This window comes from Heloderma suspectum, chromosome 5 (genome assembly GCF_057233095.1).
Source record: "Heloderma suspectum isolate Gila_16-S chromosome 5, 16-S_ref, whole genome shotgun sequence".
Lineage (NCBI taxonomy): Eukaryota > Metazoa > Chordata > Lepidosauria > Squamata > Helodermatidae > Heloderma > Heloderma suspectum.
This window is the reverse complement of record NC_139462.1, coordinates 6,214,658-6,235,233: the sequence shown is the minus strand read 5'-3', so window position 1 is coordinate 6,235,233 and position 20,576 is coordinate 6,214,658. Positions and strand designations below refer to the sequence as shown.

General features: G+C 46.8%; 1 protein-coding gene across 8 annotated transcripts in view; it reads left to right on the top strand.

Annotated features, from left to right (window-relative positions):
* LOC146343540 (C-type lectin domain family 4 member K-like) overlaps positions 1-20,576 on the top strand; it is an 88,256-nt gene that overhangs the window by 19,527 nt on the left and 48,153 nt on the right. For 6 of the 8 annotated variants that reach the window (XM_084860177.1, XM_084860173.1, XM_084860175.1 and 3 more), the window contains 3 exons: positions 2,627-2,713; positions 11,976-12,089; positions 18,721-18,819. In XM_084860177.1, coding sequence (XP_084716303.1) covers positions 2,668-2,713; positions 11,976-12,089; positions 18,721-18,819 — 259 coding nt within the window. In that variant the 5' untranslated portion in view covers positions 2,627-2,667. The remainder of the gene's footprint in view (positions 1-2,626; positions 2,714-11,975; positions 12,090-18,720; positions 18,820-20,576) is intronic. The other 2 variants (XM_084860179.1, XM_084860180.1) reach the window with 1 other exon arrangement.

The window sequence follows — 20,576 nt, the reverse complement described above, 5'->3', positions numbered from 1 at the left end:
GGAAGTCTGCGCCCCCTGTGTGCTTTATGAGCAGCCCACAACTTACCCGAGCCTGTTTGTCTCTGTGCCGATTGCCATGTTTTTTAGAAAATGGAGATTGGCAGCACTTGCCCACAGAGCTATTCACAAAAAAGTCTATGTGCCCCATTTTAAAAAAACACATGGCGATCAGCACAGAGACGAACAGGCCTGGGTAAGTTGTGGGCTGCTCATCGAGCATGGAGGGGGTGCTCGACTGCAGCCCAGAGGGCTGGTGAGCAGAGGGGAGTTCAGTGGGCACAGTTCAGCAGGTGCAGGCACCAGCAGTCCGTCAAATTTGTGGACCAAAATGGGCTCCTGCGACATCCCTAGCGAGGTCAAAGTGGTCTAGAAGTCAGTCCACAGCACTCTGTTTTATTGAGTGTCAAGGCCAGCCATAGGTGGTCCAGGTGGATAGCTGAGCATCTAGGAATCTCCAAGTTCTGGTATCTCTAGGTGAAGTACTGAGAGCTAGCCTTAGCTGTGCTGATTTATTGTTCAGTCGTTCAGTCGTGTCCGACTCTTCATGACCCCATGGACCACAGCACGCCAGGCCCTCCTGTCCTCCGCTGTCTCCCGGAGTGTGCTCAGGTTCATATTCATTGCATCGGTGATGCTATCTAGCCATCTCATCCTCTGCCGTCCCCTTCTCCTTTTGCCTTCAATCTTTCCCAGCATCAGGGTCTTTTCCAGGGACTTTTCTCTTCGAATTAGGTGGTCAAAATATTTGAACTTCAGCTTCAGTATCTGTCCTTCCAATGAGCACTCAGGGTTGATTTCCTTTAGGAATGACTGATTTGACCTCCTTGCAGTCCAGGGGACTCGTAAGAGTCTTCTCCAGCACCACAGTTCGAAAGCATCGATTCTTCGGCGCTCAGCCTTCCTTAGAGTCCAGCTCTCACAGCCATACGTTACTACTGGGAAAATTATAGCTTTGATTAGACAGACCTTTGTCGGCAAGGTGATGTCTCTGCTTCTTACTATGCTGTCTAGGTTTGCCATAACATTCCTCCCAAGGAGCAAGCGTCTTTTTAATTTCATGGCTACAGTCACCATCTGCAGTGATCTTGGAGCCCAAGAAAATAAAATCTGTCACTGCTTCCATTTCTTCCCCTTCTATATGCCAGGAAGTGATGGGGCCAGATGCCATGATCTTCATTTTTTTAATGTTGAGTTTCAGACCAGCTTGTGCACTCTCCACTTTCACCCTCAACAAGAGGCTCTTTAGATCTTCTTCGCTTAATCAGCACAGCTAGCTAATTAGGTCAGCATGTTGCTTTTAAGGGAGGCCCATGCTGTGGCTTCCTTTTGTTATTTTGCTGCTCACATTTGATTCTATGCTGTTGAATCAAATGAGGGATGAATTATCTCAGGCTCTGCTTCCTGTGTTTGGGGGAGTTCAGTAACTGCCCAGGAGGTACCAGGTTGCTCCTGTAATGGTTCCAGGGGAGAGCTGTCAGCCAAGGCCTCCTGTTCCCTGCCTAGCTCTGGCTGGGCCCCCATTGTTCTGGCTTTCCCCATCCTTTTCTTCTTCAGATGAATCCTCTTCCAAATAGGGCATGACAGCCATCTCTATCACTTGAGGCTCAGGTGGCCTCAGTGGCACGGAGTGCCTTCTACGGTTCTACCAGCTTTTCCTGGTGGCCCAGCTATGCCCCTATCTGGACAGGGATAATATTTTTTCAGTAATCTATCTTCTGGTAATCTCCAAATTAGATTACTGCAATGCACTCTAGATGTGGCTGCCCTTAAAGACTGTTCAGGAGCTGCAGTTTGTGTAAAATGTGGCAGCCAGATTAATAACTGGGACCAGAAGGCATGAAAGACCAGTTCTGGCCCACTTCCATTGGCTGCTTGTGTGTTTCTGAGCCCAATTCATGATGCTGGTTTTAACCTATAAAGCCTTACACAGCTCAGGACTGCAATACCTGACAGAGCACTTCTTCCCAAAAGAACCTACAATCAGCATCTGGGGCCTTCCTTGGAGTGCCTCATCTGAGGGAGGCTTGCAAGGTGGCAACCAGGGAGAGGGCCTTCTCAGTGGTGGCCCCCCAACATGCTCCCCACTGAGACCCACCTGGAGCCACACTGTCATCTTTTCAGGTTAAGATTGCCCTCTGCTCCCAGGCATTTAATGGCATATGATGGGGCCTTTATGTCAGCTGTCTTGAACAGGTCTATTATTGAAATTGTTTACTGAAACAGTTTTTAGCTGTTTAAATTTTAATTGTTTTAAATTTTGCACTTTAACATTTTTAGACTATGTTTTATTATAATGTTGTGTCATGTAATGTTGTATAATGTTGTGGGTTGTTGCTGCTGTTTGTGAGTTGTTGTGAACTGCCCAGAGAGCTGTGGCTATTGGGCTATATAGAGATGAAATGAAATAAATAATACTGTGCACCCATGTCGAGCTGATCTTTCTCTATTCATAATGATCAAATCATCCATTATTAGGAATCTCCTATGATCCACCTCTGGATATTTTTATAATGTTTAGAAAGTATTTCATTATGTACATATCTTACTTAATGTAGGTGAAATATTATTGATTATTGTTTTATATTGATCGTAATGTTTATTGTAAATATATGTTGTTATCTTACAGGGCAACAGTATGTGAGAAAGGGAATCGGCTCCAGTTCCAAAATGGCCCCTAAACCCAAACCAGAAGCACCTCCGCGCCCAGCTGAGGGTCTGTATACTGCACCTGCAGAAGTGGTTCATGGCATAGAGGAGGAATGCTCAGTAAGAGAATGTTGATGGAAAGACAGGAAGAGAACCAGTCAGGGAGGGGAAAGAAAAGCCTGCAATACTATCTGAGCCCAAGAGCTTCACTAAGCCCAACAAAACGCCACTGGTCCAGGTTTGCAGTCCGTCCTCTACTGCTGCCTGTGACACTGATTATGTGAAACCCACTCAGCTCGTTGATTATCCCAGGCCACAGGTTGTGGCCTCTCCTGATCCAGACTCAGCTCTGCCAGGACGGTCAAAAGCTTCATAAGATTATAACTCCCCACCCACATGAATAGGGAACCTTAGGCAGGGAATGATGGCAGGTGAGTGTCCCCAGCATGCAAAGCTCTCAGCCTGGCTTCCTACATCCACTTAGTTGAGCAAGAATCTAGCTCTAGGCCCTGGCAGCTGGCAACAGAGACTCCAGCCTGACTGGCTTAGGGAGTTGGCTGTTGCTTGCTCATGTAGAGATGCTGCCATAGATAATGAAAAGCTTATGGGGGGGGGGGTGAGGGGAGCTCAGCAGGAGTGGTGGTTCCCCTTGTCTACCAGCAAGCTAACCTGGGTGAGCACAGCCTGAATCCTCCTTCGTGGAGTGGAGGGGGGAAAGCCCTGGGCTCTTCGAGGAGAATACCTGGAAGTCCTTCCTCTCAGCCACTGCTGGCTTTCCCCCTCCACTCCACGAAGGAGGATTCAGGCTGTGCTCACCCAGGTTAGCTTGCTGGTAGACAAGGGGAACTGCCACTCCTGCTGAGTTCCAAAGGAAAATGCAGCGAAGGCTGTTCTGGGCAGAAGCATTGCGGAGAGAAGAACTCCTTGGTGCTCTCGCTGGGCATGACATGATGTCAGGGGCATGTCGTAGTTTTGCTTCATTTGGCCCATGGTGGGCTGGGTGGTCATTTGCCCTGCCCCACCCAATTCTCATTGCCCACCCTTTGGCGAGGGCGTTAAGTCTTTTTTCATTGTGAAGCCTGGTGGCACTGGAAGAATGCCCATCTCACGGTCCCATCCCCGCTCTCCTCCATCGCACAATGACTGGATAGGCCCTGGTAAAATGTACCCTATGATTACAAGGTGGGCCTATTCATCTATCAAACCCCTCCCTCCCCCTGCACCCACAGCAGTGTGAGGAGAAAGGAAAGGGCAGGAAAGGGCACTATTTGTGGAGGCACACTGACTGGGTTCGCAAGACATGAGGGTGGTTAATAAGCCACAGTGGCTTATTAATCGCCGCCATGGATGCTGGCTGCATGCCAACTGATTTACCTAATTACCATTGTGGGGTGGGGCTTGACGTGGTGTCTGAATGGGTGTGTGTAGGTGGCTGGGGTGGATAACAAACCACCCGGAACCCACACTCTGTCTGGCCCACCGTTTTCCTTTCCAAAGCCCGCTTCCAGAATAAAGCTTCTGGGTTCAGCTTTGTTTCTGGCCACAATGTGGGGAAGCCCACCTCACCCCAAGAAGCTCCAGAAATGGTCCAAAGGGGCCTGACTGAGCTCAGGCTTCGGCCAAATCCGTTGCACGTCATATAGATAAATAGACAGAGAGACAGGTTAGGGCTGTGCCGTACTGCCCACTACTTCCATGATTTTTTTTTTTTACCCTCTGCAAAAGAGGCATTGTTCTTTCTGCCTCTTTCACAGGGAGGGGGAGAAATTCAAAGAATGTTCAAATGGGGATGGGGAAGCAGGGGTTTTGTCCACCTTCTCCAGTGTACGAGGTGGCTCAGGAGACTTCCTACCTATCTTTTTTACTTTTAAAATGTCTCCCCTGCACTCATAGCACGATGAGACTCTTCACAATTGGCTTTTAGCTCAGCAGCAATTCCTGGAATGACCAAGGTCACATGGCCATTCCAAGAACTGAGTTTCTGCAAGCAGACATGGGACTAGTTTTAAAGCTCTTTGCAGGGATGGGCCTTGTTTACAATCAGACTGGTTGCAAGCTTTTCGTGACGGTTTGAGGCCTGCAGAGGCAAAGGGGGAAAAGGTCAAGCTTAGAGGCCTGGGTTTTTCTGTTAGAAGGGAGTATTTCTGAGAGGAGTAGTTTCATTTCTACAGTTGAGTTTCAGTTTTATTTCCCCAGTTAAGTTTCATTTCTTCAGGTTTGAAACAGTACTTTTGGTTTTGAGGGAGGAGGGTATATAAAGAGAGCAAGAGAGCAGTAAGAGAGAGGTAGAGAGACCAGAGACTGAAGAGGGAGCAGGAAGAAGGAATCTAAGTACAGCTATGGTAGAAAATAAACAAACAACTTGCTTTTTGTAACTGTTATTTTCTCTTATTGCCTTTTGTGTAACTCAGCTCTATTGTGTAAAGACCTTTTGTTATGATTTGCTGGCTTTAATTTACCTGTAAACTGTTGTGGTTAAACCCTATGTCTAGAGTGTCAATCACCCCACATCTACAGCCTAAACCGCACATTACTAGAAAGAGGAAGGTAAAAGAAGGAAGGTGGGACCCTTAAGGAGGCATGAGATCCCTAAGGAGTTGTTCAGAGGGTCCAGGCCATAAAGGGAAACTTGATTTACAGTGGCAGTTCTGGGATTCCTACAAAGGTGAAATTTGGCACTCCAAAATATTTAGTTTTACCAATAGAGCTGACAAAGGCAGTATATTTTATTTTTGGATCCCAAGATTAGGGAACTGATAGGCTAGCAAGATGACCCAGCATCTGTCTATGAACAAAACTGCCCTGATTGAGCAATGCAAAAAGGACAATTTTCAATGGGAAGAAAAAACTGTGGAAGAGCTTAAAATAATGCTGATCATACATGCAGCAACTGATGTAAGGAGGCCCATAAGTCCTGCTGAGCCCCAAACAAAAGAATGGGAGCTCAAAGAAAGGGAACTGCAGGTATTGGCCAAGCAGAAGGATAAGGAGAACAAGTTGGATACGGCTGCGGGCTGAGCAAGGGAAAGCCCAAGAGGAACAATGTAGAAAAGATGCAAGAGGAACAATGCAAAGACAAGAGGAACAATGCAGATATGAGGAAAAGATGCTAGAGGAACAACACACATCTCAATAGGAGCAACGCAGACATGAGGAAAAGATGGCACAGCTGAGACAGGAGCACCCAGCCAAGGTCACCCCCAAGGATTACACCCCAGTGGGAGACCCACAGGTGTTCCTGACCACCTTTGAACAGGCAGCACAGAATTGAGAACTACGGGCGGGGAATATACGCAGTTTGTGCCTAATTTAATAAAAGGGGAGCTGGCAGAAATCTATAATAGCATGCCAGAGGGTGGGGCTGTTACCTATGCTTAGTGTAAAGAAACTGTGTTTAAAAGGTTCAGGTTGGTTCCTGAACACTTTAGAAAAAAAAAGTTCAGAATGTTAGCTCCTCAGCCTGGTAAATCTATGGTGGAATTTGGAACAAAGTTAAAAAACCTGCTACTGAAATGGGTGGAGGGAGCTGGGGCTGATATAAGGGGAAAAGTGCTAGAATGAATGGCTCTGAATCAGTTTTGTTTTTGGTTTCCCAGGGAAATAAAGGTGAAGGTTAAGGATAAAGATCCTGAAAATACAACCCAAGGTTCGAGACTGATGCCCAAGATTAAAGTCTGAAAAAAAAGGGGGGAAGGGAGAAACCCCAGTCAAAAGGGGGTCTAAAAAAACCTCCAAATGATTCTTCTTACTTCAAGGATAGAGCCTGCTGTTCACGTGGCCAGTCTGGCCATATAAAAAGCAATTGCCCCAGGTTACAACCCCCCTGCTAAAATGGGTGTTCCCAAACAGGAACAACACAAGCCCCAAGTTGTAGCAAGTGTGAAAGAGTCCTGTAATTGTGGGTTTGTCATCGCTAACTGCAAAGAGGTTAATAATAAGTTTAAAAAGCCTGCTTGGGTTAAGGATAAGACCATTATCGCCATGCTGGATTTGGGAGCAGATTGTTTTTAATCCAAGCTGACTTGGTGTCACCTGAAGATCTAGTACCAGGAAGGTACATGGACACTCAGGGAGTAAAGGGCCCATCTTTTTATGTCCCTGTGGCAAGGTTGTCCATAGAATGGAGGGAATGGCGGTAGTTATATGAGGTTGGTGTGATGCCTCAAGCCTAATCTGCCCCTGTCATTGTAGGAAAAGATGTAATGGGTCCAGATGCTCAAATATGTATAGTGACTACTTGCAGTCAAGAGGGAGAAAAAGGCAGGGGGAGCTTCAGGAGAGGGCCAGGAAAAATTTATTCTGCAAAAAGGAAAAGAACCAGAAATGCAACCTTGATTGATCCCTGAGGGATTAAACCAAACCCCAGGACCTCCCCAAGAAGAAGCAAAAACAGTCCTGGAGGAGGCAGAACAAGCCCCTAAGGGATCTCCAGACTCTAACCCCAGTCAAGGAACTGAGGCAAGTAGTTCTGCAAATCAGAAGTTCCTAGAGATCCAGGTTTCTGACTCAGGAGTAATGGAGGAGTTCAAGCAGGAAGTCCTCAGTGATCCGTGTTTGGAACCTTTAAAAAGAATTGCTTTCCCTGAAGAGGTGCCTTTTTCTGAGGAAAAAATGGAGGGGACGATGTAAAAGGTGGAACAGAACAGGCCAGAACAGAATGGGCTGGAACAGCCCATTTATATTAAAAAAAGCATGCCAGAAATAGTGGCATGTGTTAGAAACATTTGAGAACAATATTTTAGGACTAAAATCCTTGCAATATTATATTATTATTAGCCCCATAATGCCTAGAAAACATCCGGAACAGAACAGAATGGCCTGGAATGGACACTTCCAAACAAGCAAAATCAACTGAACTCACCAGTCACACGTAACTCCATGGGATGGATGCAACACGTCACAAAATGTCCACAGAAACCACGTTCCAATACCTGTTCTGGGCCATAGTCCATATTGAAGAAAAATGGCCTGGAACAGCAACTTCCAAGTGAGCCAAATCAACCACACTCACCAGTCACATGCTACTAGATGGGACAGATATAATAAGCTCCTAAACTTCCACATAAAACATGTTTATGTTTATGTTCCAGCCAAGCCATATTCCGTATTGCACAAAACAGGCTGGAACAGCAACTTCTGAGTAAGCCAAATCAACCAAACTCACTAGTCACACCAGACTAGAAAGGCCTGATGTAAGAAGTTCCAAAATATCTGCAGAAACCATGTTTCAATAACCCTTCTGGACCATAGTCTGTATTGTGCAAACAGAATGGAACAACTTCTGAGTGAGCCAAATCAACCAAACTCACCAGTTACACCGGACTAGATGGGATTGATATAATAAGCGCAAAAACCACAGAAACTATGTTTCAGCAGCTGTTCTGGGCCATAGTCCACATTCCAGAAAATAGGCTGGTATGGCATCTTCTGAGTGAGCCAAGCCAACCATTTGGCTCACTCAGAAGTTGCTGTTCCGTCCGGTTTTGCGTTCCGTCCAGGCCAAAAACACGTCCTGTTTTTGGCCTGGAACTGGTATTGGAACATGGTTTCTGTGGACGTTTTGTGGTTTGTTTCATCCCTCCCATGGAGTTATGTGTGACTAGTGAGTTTGGTTGATTTTGCTTGTTTGGAAGTGTCCATTCTGGGCCATTCTGTTCTGTTCTGGATGTGTTCATTTATGAAGAAATGTAAACCTGATAAGATTATGTGGACTGCTGAATATCAGGAAGCTTTTGACGAACTGAAAGTCATTTTATTTTCAAGCCCTGTTTTAAAGGCATTTGACTTCAAAAAAAACCTTTATTGTAGCCATGGATGCTGTGTTGCTACAGGAACGTGACTTTGTCGAACATCTCATAGCCTACCTGAGTAGGGAACTCTTGCCAAGAGAAAGAAACTTCTCCACTATCCAGAAAGAATGTTGTTAGGAGCACCCTTGCTGTCTTCTGAAATCCTCAAGTAGTCAGAATCAACACGCAGATGATAGGGCTCTTTTCTAAGGCTTTATTTCCATTCAACCTAATGATGCTTACAGATGCTAATTGCCTGAGCTTAATGAGGGAAACTTAAGAGAGCTGCCTAACAGGGGTTTCTAGCCTTAGTGAATCAGTTGGTCTCCATTTGGAGGGAAAGGGCGGGAAGCCTCTGAACTTAATGGCTAGGAGGCGAAAGTCCACCCCTTTCCCGTGGGGCATCTGTGGCAGAACAGCCTCCCGCCCCCCCATGAAATCCCCCTGCGATGGAACTTACCTGGGGCGGATGCGGCGGCAGCGGCTCCGGCGGTGGTGGCTGGTCTCCTGGCCGGCCACAGCCGGGCTGCTGTGGCCGCCATTTGCGACTTGCAGCCGTGATAGGCTACGTAAGTATTTACGTAGCCTATCACGGTAAAGGCAGCCGCGCAATTGGCAGCCACTACGCCATTTGCGTGGCTTCCTTTACTGTGATAAGCTACGTAAATACTTACGTAGCCTATCACGGCTGCTTGCAAGGATGCAAATGGCGGCCGCTACGACGGCCACCATTTGCGGCCGCAGCAGCCCGGCCGTGGCCGGAACTCCGCCTGCGGATGGCCCCAGCCATGGAGCAAAGCTGGCCAGGGAGGATTCCAGGGGGAGGGACAGAGTGCCTCCCCCCACTGCGGATGTCCCTGCGCGGAGCCAAGTAAGGGATTCATACATCCCTACCAGGAATGCCCTGTTTTTGCTGCTCCATGCTCCTCTTCTGAGCACGGTGCACGGGGCCATTCTATGCTGCCTACAAGGCAGCGCGGGAGGGGGTAGAGGTCAGTTTTCAGGGAACCAACCTCAGAGCACAGGCTCCAATCCTATGGCTGTCTAGCCACTGACTAGCGGCCATAGGATTGTGTTCTTATTTGCCTTCTGTACTGTTACCTTGGACGTTTCACAATTCTCCTTGGTTAAGAAAAATGTTCCACTTTAAAAGAAGGGGAAGTTGTGAAGGTTTGAGGCCTACAGAGGCAAAGGGAAAAAAGGTCATGCTTAGAGGCCTGGGTTTTTCTGTTAGGGGGGGATATCTCAGAGAGGAGTAGTTCCATTTCCCCATTTAAGTTTTGGTTTCTTTCCCCCAGTTAAGTTTCATTTCTTCAGGTTTGAAGCAGTACTTTCAGTTAAACCTCATGTTATTGGGAAGGGGAAGTCTGAAAGAAGGAAGGTGGGACTCTTAAGGAGGCAAGAGAGCCTTAAGGAGTTGCTCAGGAGGTCCAGGTCATAAGGGGAACCCTGACATTCTTAAAACTTTAGAAATCTCCCTTTCCTGCTTGCAATGTCAGAAAACTCTTGTTTACAGCATTGGAAATCTGCCAGTTCCCATTTCCACTATTTTTGCCTGTCAGGCAGGGCTGCTAATAGAGGGTATGATGGAGAGGGTTTTGTTTTTTTTAAAGCGTTATGCCTCATTTCAAGAACCTCATGCAAAGACTCTCTCTCACACCCACCCACACAGCACTCCCCTCCTCCCAAGTACCCAAAGTTGCAAACTACTTAGAGCGCACTCCCTGTTCAGGAGGCTAGCAGGAGCAGCCTCCCTGCCAAAGTAGGGAGAACAAGGTGAGCGACACTGGCTACCTAGAGCCAACATGACTTGAGCTTGCAAAATACTCTCCCCATCCAAACAGCGAGGTGGTTGCAGGCAGCCATTCTCCTCCAAAGCAGGGAGAGAAGAGCCTTTGCAAGCACAGGGTGTACGGTGGAATGTGAAAGGGAGAGAAACTCATTCAGACATCTCAGCCAGCTCCTAGTGGTAACATAAGTGTCACAGCCCCACACCCAAAAATTTCTCCAAAGATTCTCACATTTTCCCACAATTTTCATATGTGATTTCTTTCAGTCCTCCCCCCACTCAATGGTTGCAAAAATAGACTGAAAAAAAAAAGGATTTATGCACAGCACTAAGATAGATAGACAGATGTTCGATAATGAAAAACCAGCCAGTATAACAGCAGAGTTAAGGCTGTGCTCCTTCCCAGTGGGAGCAAGACCCATAAAACTGCGTCAGAATTATTTCTGAGCAGAAATACATGAGTTTGTATTGTCAGTGATTTAACAGTGAGTATAGAATTATGATGAAGGTGAAAGAAGAAAGTGCAAACGCTGGGTTGCAGTTAAACCTCAAAAAAACCAAGATTATGGCAACCAGCTTGATTGATAACTGGCAAATAGAGGGAGAAAACGTGGAGGCAGTGACAGACTTTGTCTTTCTAGGCGCAAAGATTACCGCAGACTCTGACTGCAGCCAGGAAATCAGAAGACGTTTACTTCTTGGGAGGACAGCAATGACAAATCTTGATGAAATAGTGAAGAGCAGAGACATCACACTGACAATAAAGGTCCGCATAGTTCAAGCAATGGTATTCCCCGTAGTAACCTATGGCTGCGAGAGCTGGAGCATAAGGAAGGCTGAGCGAAGGAAGACAGATGCTTTTGAACTGTGGTGCTGGAGGAAAATTCTGAGAGTGCCTTGGACTGCAAGAAGATTCAACCAGTCCATCCTCCAGGAAATCAAGCCAGACTGCTCACTTGAGGGAATGATATTAAAGGCAAAACTGAAGTACTTTGGCCGCATAATGAGAAGACAGGATACCCTGGAGAAGATGCTGAAGCTAGGGAAAGTGGAAGGCAAAAGGAAGAGGGGCCGACCAAGGGCAAGGTGGATGGATGATATCCTGGAGGTGACGGACTTGACCTTGGGGGAGCTGGGGGTGGCGACGGCCGACAGGAAGCTCTGGCGTGGGCTGGTCCATGAAGAAACGAAGAGTCGGAAGCGACTGACTGAATAAACAACAACAATAGAATTATATCATGTGATGATATCAAAAGGAAATGAAACAGTGAGAAACCCCAATAGTTTGAATATGTTCAGATTAGAGATTTTATTCTGCTTGGTTATTATGTGGCAAATACTGGAAGCTACTCAAAATACCAAATATAAGGAAATGGACTGGGGAAATGTGAGGCTATACTGCAATGGAAAAACAGGAAAATTATCTACACATTAGAGAAAAGCATCACAAATCAGAACTTTTAATAGATAAATGGAAATCATTTGTACAGTGTTGAAAATATAATATTTTGCTTCCAACTTTGAGTCTTATTTTTAGTTTATTGATGGAAAGATAACATCTGTTCTCTGATATTTTGAATATCGCAGTATATTATTTAATGGAGTTGTTTTAAGTCAGATAACCAGTCATGATTTATGGACTTGCTCGCTCTTTGAAAGCATATTTCTAGAAGTACATCTATGAGGTAGTTATGAGTGTGATTTGGCTCTCAGTGGCTTAAGCAGGTTTTTCTTTCTTCTCCTCCCTCAAGGAAAGACATTTCTCGTTCAGCTACAAGAGTTCATGCGAACCGCCACTGCGATGGCTATTGGCATAGCGCTGTGCATACTCCTGTTCCTCCTTATAATTGTGGTCACTGTTCTATGTAAGTTCAACGCGTCTAGCAAAGAAAAGCCCACAAAATTATCCTGCCTGGCTTTACTTCAATCTGAAGAACAGGGGAAAAAATAAGAATAAATAAATGAGGGGATGATCCAGCCTATGCTAAGCTCTAGACTGCAACTCCTATTCCTTTCCATTTTCTGGGTGAGACCTTCCTCCGCTTAGAGCACCTCTACACCAGCATAAAATCCCTAATTTAAAAAGGGGCTTTCTGCTTCCATTTTAAATTTATTTATTGTTTATTTATTTATTGAATTTATTAATTGCCCATCTGGCCAGTCACCTGGCCACTCTGGGCGATGTACAGCAATACAACAGTTTTAAAACAATAAAATTCTACATGAAAACATATTTCTAAAAAGACCCTAGCCCACCCCAAATGCCTGCCTGAACAACCACAGTTTTAATGCATGGCGGAAGCTCATTAAAGAGGGGGCATGGCGGAGTTCCCTGGGGAGGGAGTTCCACAGAATGGGGGCCACCACAGAGAAGGCCCTCTCCCTTGTCCTCACCAGCCTAGCTGTCCTGGCTGATGGGACAGAGAGAAGGCCATCCGAGGCTGATCTTGTTGAGCTGTCTGCCTGGTGTTGCTGGAGGCGCTCCTTGAGATAGGCTGGGCTGGAACCAAATAGGGTTTTAAAGGTCAAAACCAACACCTTTAATTTGGCCCGGAAAACAACTGGTAACCAGTGCAACTCCTTCAGCACAGGAGTGATGTGATCATGCTGGCAGCTGCCTTCAATCAGTCGAGCAGCCGCGTTCTGTACCAGCTGCAGCGTCCAAACCATCTTCAAGGGTAACCCCACTTAGAGCACATTACAGTAGTCTAGACGAGAGGAGACCAGGGCATGTACTACCAATGGGAGCAGATGGTAGGGAAGGTAGGGGCACAGCTGCCGTATCAGATGGAGTTGGTACAGCGCTGTCCGGCTCACAGCTGACACCTGAGCCTCCATGGACAGCTGGAGTCTAAAATGACCACCAGGCTGCAGACCTGGTCTTTCAAGGGTAGCCGTACCCCATTCAACACCAGGTCAACATCCCCCAGCCTCCTCTTGTCTCCCACCAAAAGTACCTCGGTCTTGTCAGGGTTCAGCTTCAGCTTAATCCTGCAGGAATAAGCAGGATCACAATGGACTCCCTCTACACGTGCTTCTCTCCTCCCCCCCACCGTTTTCCTCCGTATCTGAATATTCCATATGTTTCATTGGTCTAGCTCCTCTTATTGCAACTTTTCCTTTTTCACGGAGGGAACTCAAGTGGGGTAATATAATAGCTCATTATCTCCAATTTTTTAACAATAGAATAAAAGTCATTTAGTGCAGTAGACACCCTGGAGGTTAATGCATCATCTAAAGGGCCCACAAACTTTCGTGAGTGAGCAATCTCAATAGCAGGATAAGAATCATAGAATCATAGAATAGTAGGGTTGGAAGGGCCCTGTAAAACCATTGAGTCCAACCCCCTGCTCAATGCAGGAATCCAAGTCAGAACATCCCTGACAGATGGCTGTCCAGCCTCGTCTTGAACGCCTCCAGTGTGGTACAGCCCACCACTGCCCTAGGTAATTGGTTCCATTGTCGTATTGCTCTAACAGTCAGGAAGGTTTTCCTGATGTTCAGCCGGAATCTGGCTTCCTGGAACTTGAGCCCATTATTCCGTGTCCTGCATTCTGGGATGATCGAGAAGAGATCCTGGCCTTCCTCTCTGTGATAGCCTTTCAAGTACTTGAAGAGCGCTATCCTATCTCCCCTCAGTCTTCTCTTCTCAAGGCTAAACATGCCCAGTTCTTTCCATCTCTCTTCATAGGGCTTTGTTTTCAGTCCCCTGATCATCTTTGTTGCCCTCCTCTGAACCCTCTCCAGTTTGTCTGCAATGCATCCTTCTTAAAGTGTGGTGCCCAGAACTGGACACAGTACTCCAGATGAGGCCTCACCAGTGCTGAGTAAAGGGGAACTAGTACTTCCCAGGATTTGGAAGCTATGCTTCTATTAATGCAGCCCAAAATAGCATTTGCCTTTTTTGCAGCCACATCACATGGTTGGCTCGTCTTCAGCTTGTGATCGACAACAATTCCAAGATCTTTCTCGTTTGTAGTGTTGTTGAGCCACGTATCCCCCATCTTGTAACTGTGCATTTGGTTTCTTTTTCCTAGGTGCAGAACTTGGAATTTATCCCTATTAAATGTCGTTCTGTTGTTTTCTGCCCAGCACTCCAGTCTATCTAGATCACTTTGAATTTTGTTTCTGTCTTCCAAAGTATTAGCTATCCCGCCTAATTTTGTGTCATCTGCAAATTTGATGAGCATTCCCTGCACCTCCTCCTCCAAGTCATTAATACAAATGTTGAAGAGCACTGGGCCCAGGACTGAGCCCTGCGGTACCCCGCTCATTACCTCTCCCCAGTTTGAGAAGATCCCATTGATAAGCACTCTTTGAGTCCGATTCTGTAGCCAACTGTGGATCCACCGGATCGTTGTCTCATCTAGCCCATTTTGAGCTAGTTTGCTCATCAGGTTATAATGGGGCACTTTGTCGAAAGCAAAGAAGCCCTTAAAGTGTCAGACACTTGTTCTATATGGTCTCCCTCTATAGCACACCTTAGCTGAAGGGGGCACAGTGGCTTTACCTGTGCTAGAAAATACAGGTCTGGAAGTGCTTCTGGACTCTGCCCTGCTCCTTTCTGCCCAGGTGATGGCAGCTCCCAGAAGTGCCTTTTGCCAGCTATAATTGGAGAGCCATAACGGAAGGCAGGTGTGGCATCCCAGGTCACTTGGGAGGTCACAGGCATTATCCAAAAGGTGCCCATGATGCCTGTGCAACCACATTTCAGATAGGACAAACTTGATCCTCCACCTAATTCTGGAGGCAATATTTTACCCCATCTTGGCTCAGAGGTTTCTAGCATTTGCAGAATGCACTGGGTATAGAACACCGCAGTTTAAGCGCTAGGAAGTGTGACAGCCCCACAAGAGATGTAGGGAAAGACATCTAAACCACATTCAACAAATGAGAATCAGGTACCTGTTTAGTGCAGTAAAAGAATAAATAAATTCTGGAACGCTCCATAGTCTGAGTTGTGAGAATTGCCCAAACTAAGGGTGAAGGGCCTCCCCTTTTTGTCACCATCCTTGAGTCCAGCAAACTGCTCTTTCTGACCGTTCTCCACTCCTTCTCATGTGTTTATGTGTGTGTGTGTGTGGGGAGACACTGTTTTAAACAGAGAGAAAATATTTCCCCCAGCCTCTTCGTCCAGATCTTACCTAGGTAGCCTGGTTCTTGTAGATTTGATCTCCAGGGAAGAAGGCGCTCCTGGTACCTGCTGGAGCCACAGAAATGCTGCCACCAGCTACAGTGTGCTGTTCTGGGCAGCCACCTAGACGTAATCACTGCCAGGCCACCTTTTTCTGCTACCAATTTCTGGTTTCTAAACATTGCCTCAGTGAGTGTGCAAAGAGGCAAAACGTGAACCAAAAAAGGGAGCTCATGTCTTCTAGGAAGCCCCCCCCCCCCCCGGGAAGTCTTCCCCAGTAGCTCCACATGAATGGGGGAGGATGCTGAATACTAGAGCAGGAGTGGGCAACTTGTGGCCTTCCAGATATTTTTTGGTCTACAACTCCCATCATCCCTCAACATTGGCTGTGCAGGCTAGGATTGTTGGGAGTTGTAGGCCAAATCTGGAGGGACAGAAGTTGCCCACCCCTGGTTTGTCTGATTGTCTGATTACAATTTGGTGCCAGATGAAGTCCTTTTCATTTGCCTCACAGGCCTTCTGGATTTACTTTTAAGGCTATTCTAATCATGGAATACTGCCTTCTCTGCTGTTCTATGTTTTGATATTGTTTTATTTCATATTTTTATATATTTTGTAAGCTATCGCTTTTGATGTCCTTTTGGACTGAAGAGCTGGACCCAATCTACATGGGGAATTTACTGCAGTGTTACTGCACCTCACACATGGGGACAACACATGATGTTACCCCTAATTAGTATCAATCCTGGGCGGTGTCTTCATGACAACAGAAGGAGAAGTGAATGGTGGCTTACCCAGACTTTTCAAGGCACCGGCTTTGGTTCGTGCAGGGCTCCGTGAACAAGTGCACCGCACCATTCTAAGTTGTTTCACAGGAACATACATCTGGGTGGGGTAGGTGGATTGGAGTGAACATCATCAGACTGGCAGGGGCTGCTCAGCCAATAAGAGAGGCTCCCCCCCCACCATCCAAGTGCTACTTCCTTTTTCCTTCCTTTGAAGCTCCTGGAAGCTGCAGATCCTTTGTTAATCAATGAAACCCCGGGAGGTTTCCTCCTCTGCTATGGTCTCACAAAAATCATTCTCCCCCCCTGCATTAATTACCTCCTTACAGCAGCAAAGCAAACAGTAAAGAAACGCTGCAACGATATTTAGGGAACAAGCCGCAATAGGAGTTACTTCTGCGGAGACACCTGCTTCCCAGATGTATGCCTGATTCCACCAATTTTGTTTTATTTCTTTCCCTCTAAAACCACATTAGCAAGAACTACCCCCTATCCCACTATTGTACCATAGTGAGATAGGGGGGTATAGCTATTGCTGGACAAAACTGTTATTTTGCTTTAATGCTTTACTTAAAAAAAAAAAGTTAGAGGCCTCCCGGAGCACACCTAGACTTTGCGGGGAGGGCCACCAGAGTTTAGCGGTAGGCGGGGTGAAGTAAATGCCACGAGGTAGCTCAGGACTCTGACGGCCAGCCGCAAAATGGCGGATACATTGGGGAAACACCCGTTGACCAGCGTCCGTGAGGTGAAGTGAGGCCAGGTGAAAGACACAGCCCCAAGCAGGGGTAGCATACCCAGTGGAAATGTGGGTGTTGGGTCACACAATAACTATAGCATGGAGAACCCGACATAAGGAAAATAATCGGATTTTAAGGAGTCTCAGGAAATCTGTGGGTTTTTTCCTGCCAAAACTCCAGGGTGGCTGTGGGATGGCAGCCCACATGTCCCCCAAACAACCTCTGAATGCAGCCAGGTCACAGCAAATTGCCCGTGGAGACCCCCCCCCCCCGGTTTTCTTCTGCAAAAAAAATGCATTTTTGTGATGTCGTTTTTTGTGATGGATTTTCTCTTCATGGTGGCTTCCCTGCATTTTGGGACTCAGCATTTTACTTTCTTGGGCTCCAAGATCACCGCAGACGGTGACTGTAGCCATGAAATTAAAAGACGCTTGCTCCTTGGGAGGAAAGCTATGGCCAACCTAGACAGCATAGTAAGAAGCAGACACATCACCTTGCCGACAAAGGTCCGTCTAATCAAAGCTATGGTTTTCCCAGTAGTAATGTACGGCTGTGAGAGCTGGACTATAAGGAAGGCTGAGCGCCGAAGAATTGATGCTTTCGAACTGTGGTGCTGGAGAAGACTCTTACGAGTCCCCTGGACTGCAAGGAGGTCAAATCAGTCCATCCTAAAGGAAATCAACCCTGAGTGCTCATTGGAAGGACAGATACTGAAGCTGAAGCTCCAATATTTTGGCCACCTAATGCGAAGAGAAAACTCTCTGGAAAAGACCCTGATGCTGGGAAAGACTGAAGGCAAAAGGAGAAGGGGACGGCAGAGGATGAGATGGCTAGATAGCATCACAGATGCAATGAATATGAACTTGAGCACGCTCCGGGAGAGAGCGCAGGACAGGAAGGCCTGGCGTGCTATGGTCCATGGGGTCACGAAGAGTCGGACACGACTGAACGACTGAACAACAACAACATGTCCTAAACTTGCAATTCAGCACTCTCTGGGGGAGTGGTGCTTGGAGGAGGAACGGAGGAAAGGGAAATTGCCTCCAGAGAAGGAGGAGAGAAGTTAAGCCCTTCCTTGCGGAACCCACCTCCACTATTCAGAAGTAAACCACATTGTCTTCAGCTACACTTATTCAGCATGGGAGAGAGGGGTGGGGAACTGGGAATTGCTTTTCCAGCCACTCACTGTATCATACTTGCAGAGGTGTGTTGCTTTGACTAACACACACACCTCACTCTGCTCAGCATGGATAGCCTCCATAAGACATGTCTACTTGGAAGTAAATCACCTTGTCTTCAATTGCACTTACTTAGCACAGGACTCAGGAGAGAGGTGTGGGAACTGGGAATTGCTTTTGAAATGACATTAAAAAACAAACAAGCTGCTAATTCCCTTCATCACACTTACGGAGTTGTGAATAACATACATCTCACATGGCTCTGCTCAGCGGAAGTGCCAGGTAAACATGTCTACTCAGAAGTAAATTACATTGTTTTCAGTCGCACTTACTCCTTCCCCTCCACCAGCTGCCTTCCCAATTCTTCCCTTTGCAAGATACTTCTTGATGGTATCTTGATGGTTTGGTTGGTGAAAAGCCGGGTTTAAACTGAATCACCTCAGAAAGCATCTCTGCATAGAATGGGCCCTGAATATGAAGCACCCTAAATAAGTAAGAGTAAGGCACTGTCATATCGAGGCTGAGCCATGGCATTCAAGACATGCGGAGCCTTGATTCAAAATCATGCCCAGCACTACTTGGGTGGGGGTGGGAATAAAGCCACGCATTGGACTAGTGCAGCAGACCGCCATTTCTTTTCTTTTTTTCTACCTGTCTTTTAGATAACAGAGCATATGAAAAATCAACCCTGATGGAGAGAGCAGTTCTGAAGATTAAGGAGTTTGTAGTCAAAAGGGAACCACTGCTAGAAAGCTTGAATGGTAAGCAATGGGTTACAGTCACTATGCTCAGGACCACTTCTTCCACTCACCCCATCTAGGGTCATTTCACTGCAGCAGAACATATTTCTTGTCTCATGTAGCTTCACTGGAATGAAAGCTCTTGGAGGGTGGGTTGCAGTGGAATAGCAATGGGCGGAGAAAGAGTTACGCACCCATCTCTAAAAACCCTCTCCTCCAAGCTAATTTACAATATTAATCAGAAACAGAGCTGGAAATCTGTGTTTGCTGAAGAGACATATAGTTTAGACCTGATAAAGCAAAACTAAAAAAACCATAAGATTTTTAAAAATTGTTTCCCCACTTTGTTTTGAATTCACTAATGTTCTTGGCTTTCCTGTGAGACTCAGGAGAGATTGATTTCCAGAGTTGTTGCTGCAGAAAAGGAATACACCAGAGGTGGAAATCAGGTCTACCGCATGGACAATTCTAGGTGTTTATTTTTAATCTGTTGAAGAGAAAAGTCAAGGCACTTTGAAATTCATTCATGCAACAAAAGTTTGGAAGTTTGTGTAGCCACCAATTTTGTGTAGCCTCTGTGTAGCCACCCTTCCCTTGGTCCTGCACACCCAGTCCTCTGTATACATGCGGCCACTACGATGGGAAATAACTCCAGGAATGTTAGGTCCCTAGTGGTCCCTAGGCTTGCCCACTGCTTGAGCCACTTTCTAGCACAATAGCTACCATGATAATAGACCCTGAAGCCCAGGCTACCTGATGCATCAGATTATAATAGACCCTGAAGCCCAGGCTACCTGATTCATCAGACTGAACCTGAAGGTCAGCTGTTTCAGCCAAGCATTCTTACCAGAAGAAACCCCCATTTGATCCATCTAGGCAGGAAAGCCAAACCTGCATGTCTTCATTCTTACCTGGCATGACCTGGCATGCTGGTGGGGAGAAGGGACTCTGGCTATGGCCCTTGTGAGCCGGGAACAAAATGCCTGGCTGGGAGATCACCCTGCAAGCGAACCTGAAGTGGCCAAGAAGTACCTGCAGCTCTCTCAAGGTGCGTTGGGTGCCTTGGAGAATCCCCGGATGAGGGACCTCAGCATGGCCAATTAATCCTCAGGCAGGCAGGGTGCACCTGCCTCCAAATCCAAGCCTTGTGGTGGGGCCCTCAGTCTTCTCATTGCCAGTGAGATGCCCAGCTGATGCACCAACGTGTGGAATGCCTGCAGGAATCCCTCGCAGTCTATGAAACCTGGTGGGGCAGTGAACAAAAAGTCTTCCCCGTAATGGGTGATACGTGGCTGGCTGACTCTTGTGTTGCTGGCCCATTCTAAGACTGTGCTAAATGTTTCAAACGCAGCACAAGCAATCAAACATCCCTTTGGCATCACCTTGTCCACATACCAGATGTTATTGAATTTAAATCCCAACAAGATGAAATCCCCTGGCAGCAACCTAAACACTGATGGAATGTCACATTTTGCCATAAGGCCCCTGTGCCACAAGCCCTGATTAGGTTGACTGATCAGGTCAAAGAAGGCATATCGCACCATGGTACGATGCACCATGGTAGGTAGTAGGACTCATCTCACCTCATGCTTTCTTTGGCACTACACTCAGGGGAATCAGCAGGAGGTTGGGAATGGAGGGGTGGTGGTGAAGGGGCCTTCCACTCTTCCTGCTGTGTGTTCCTCGGCAATCTTGGCTTCTGCTACGTCTGGCCTGCTGCGAACTGACTTCAGGTTGGTTGAGTCTGACCTAGCTGGGTCCACTGTGAAGGGGATCTG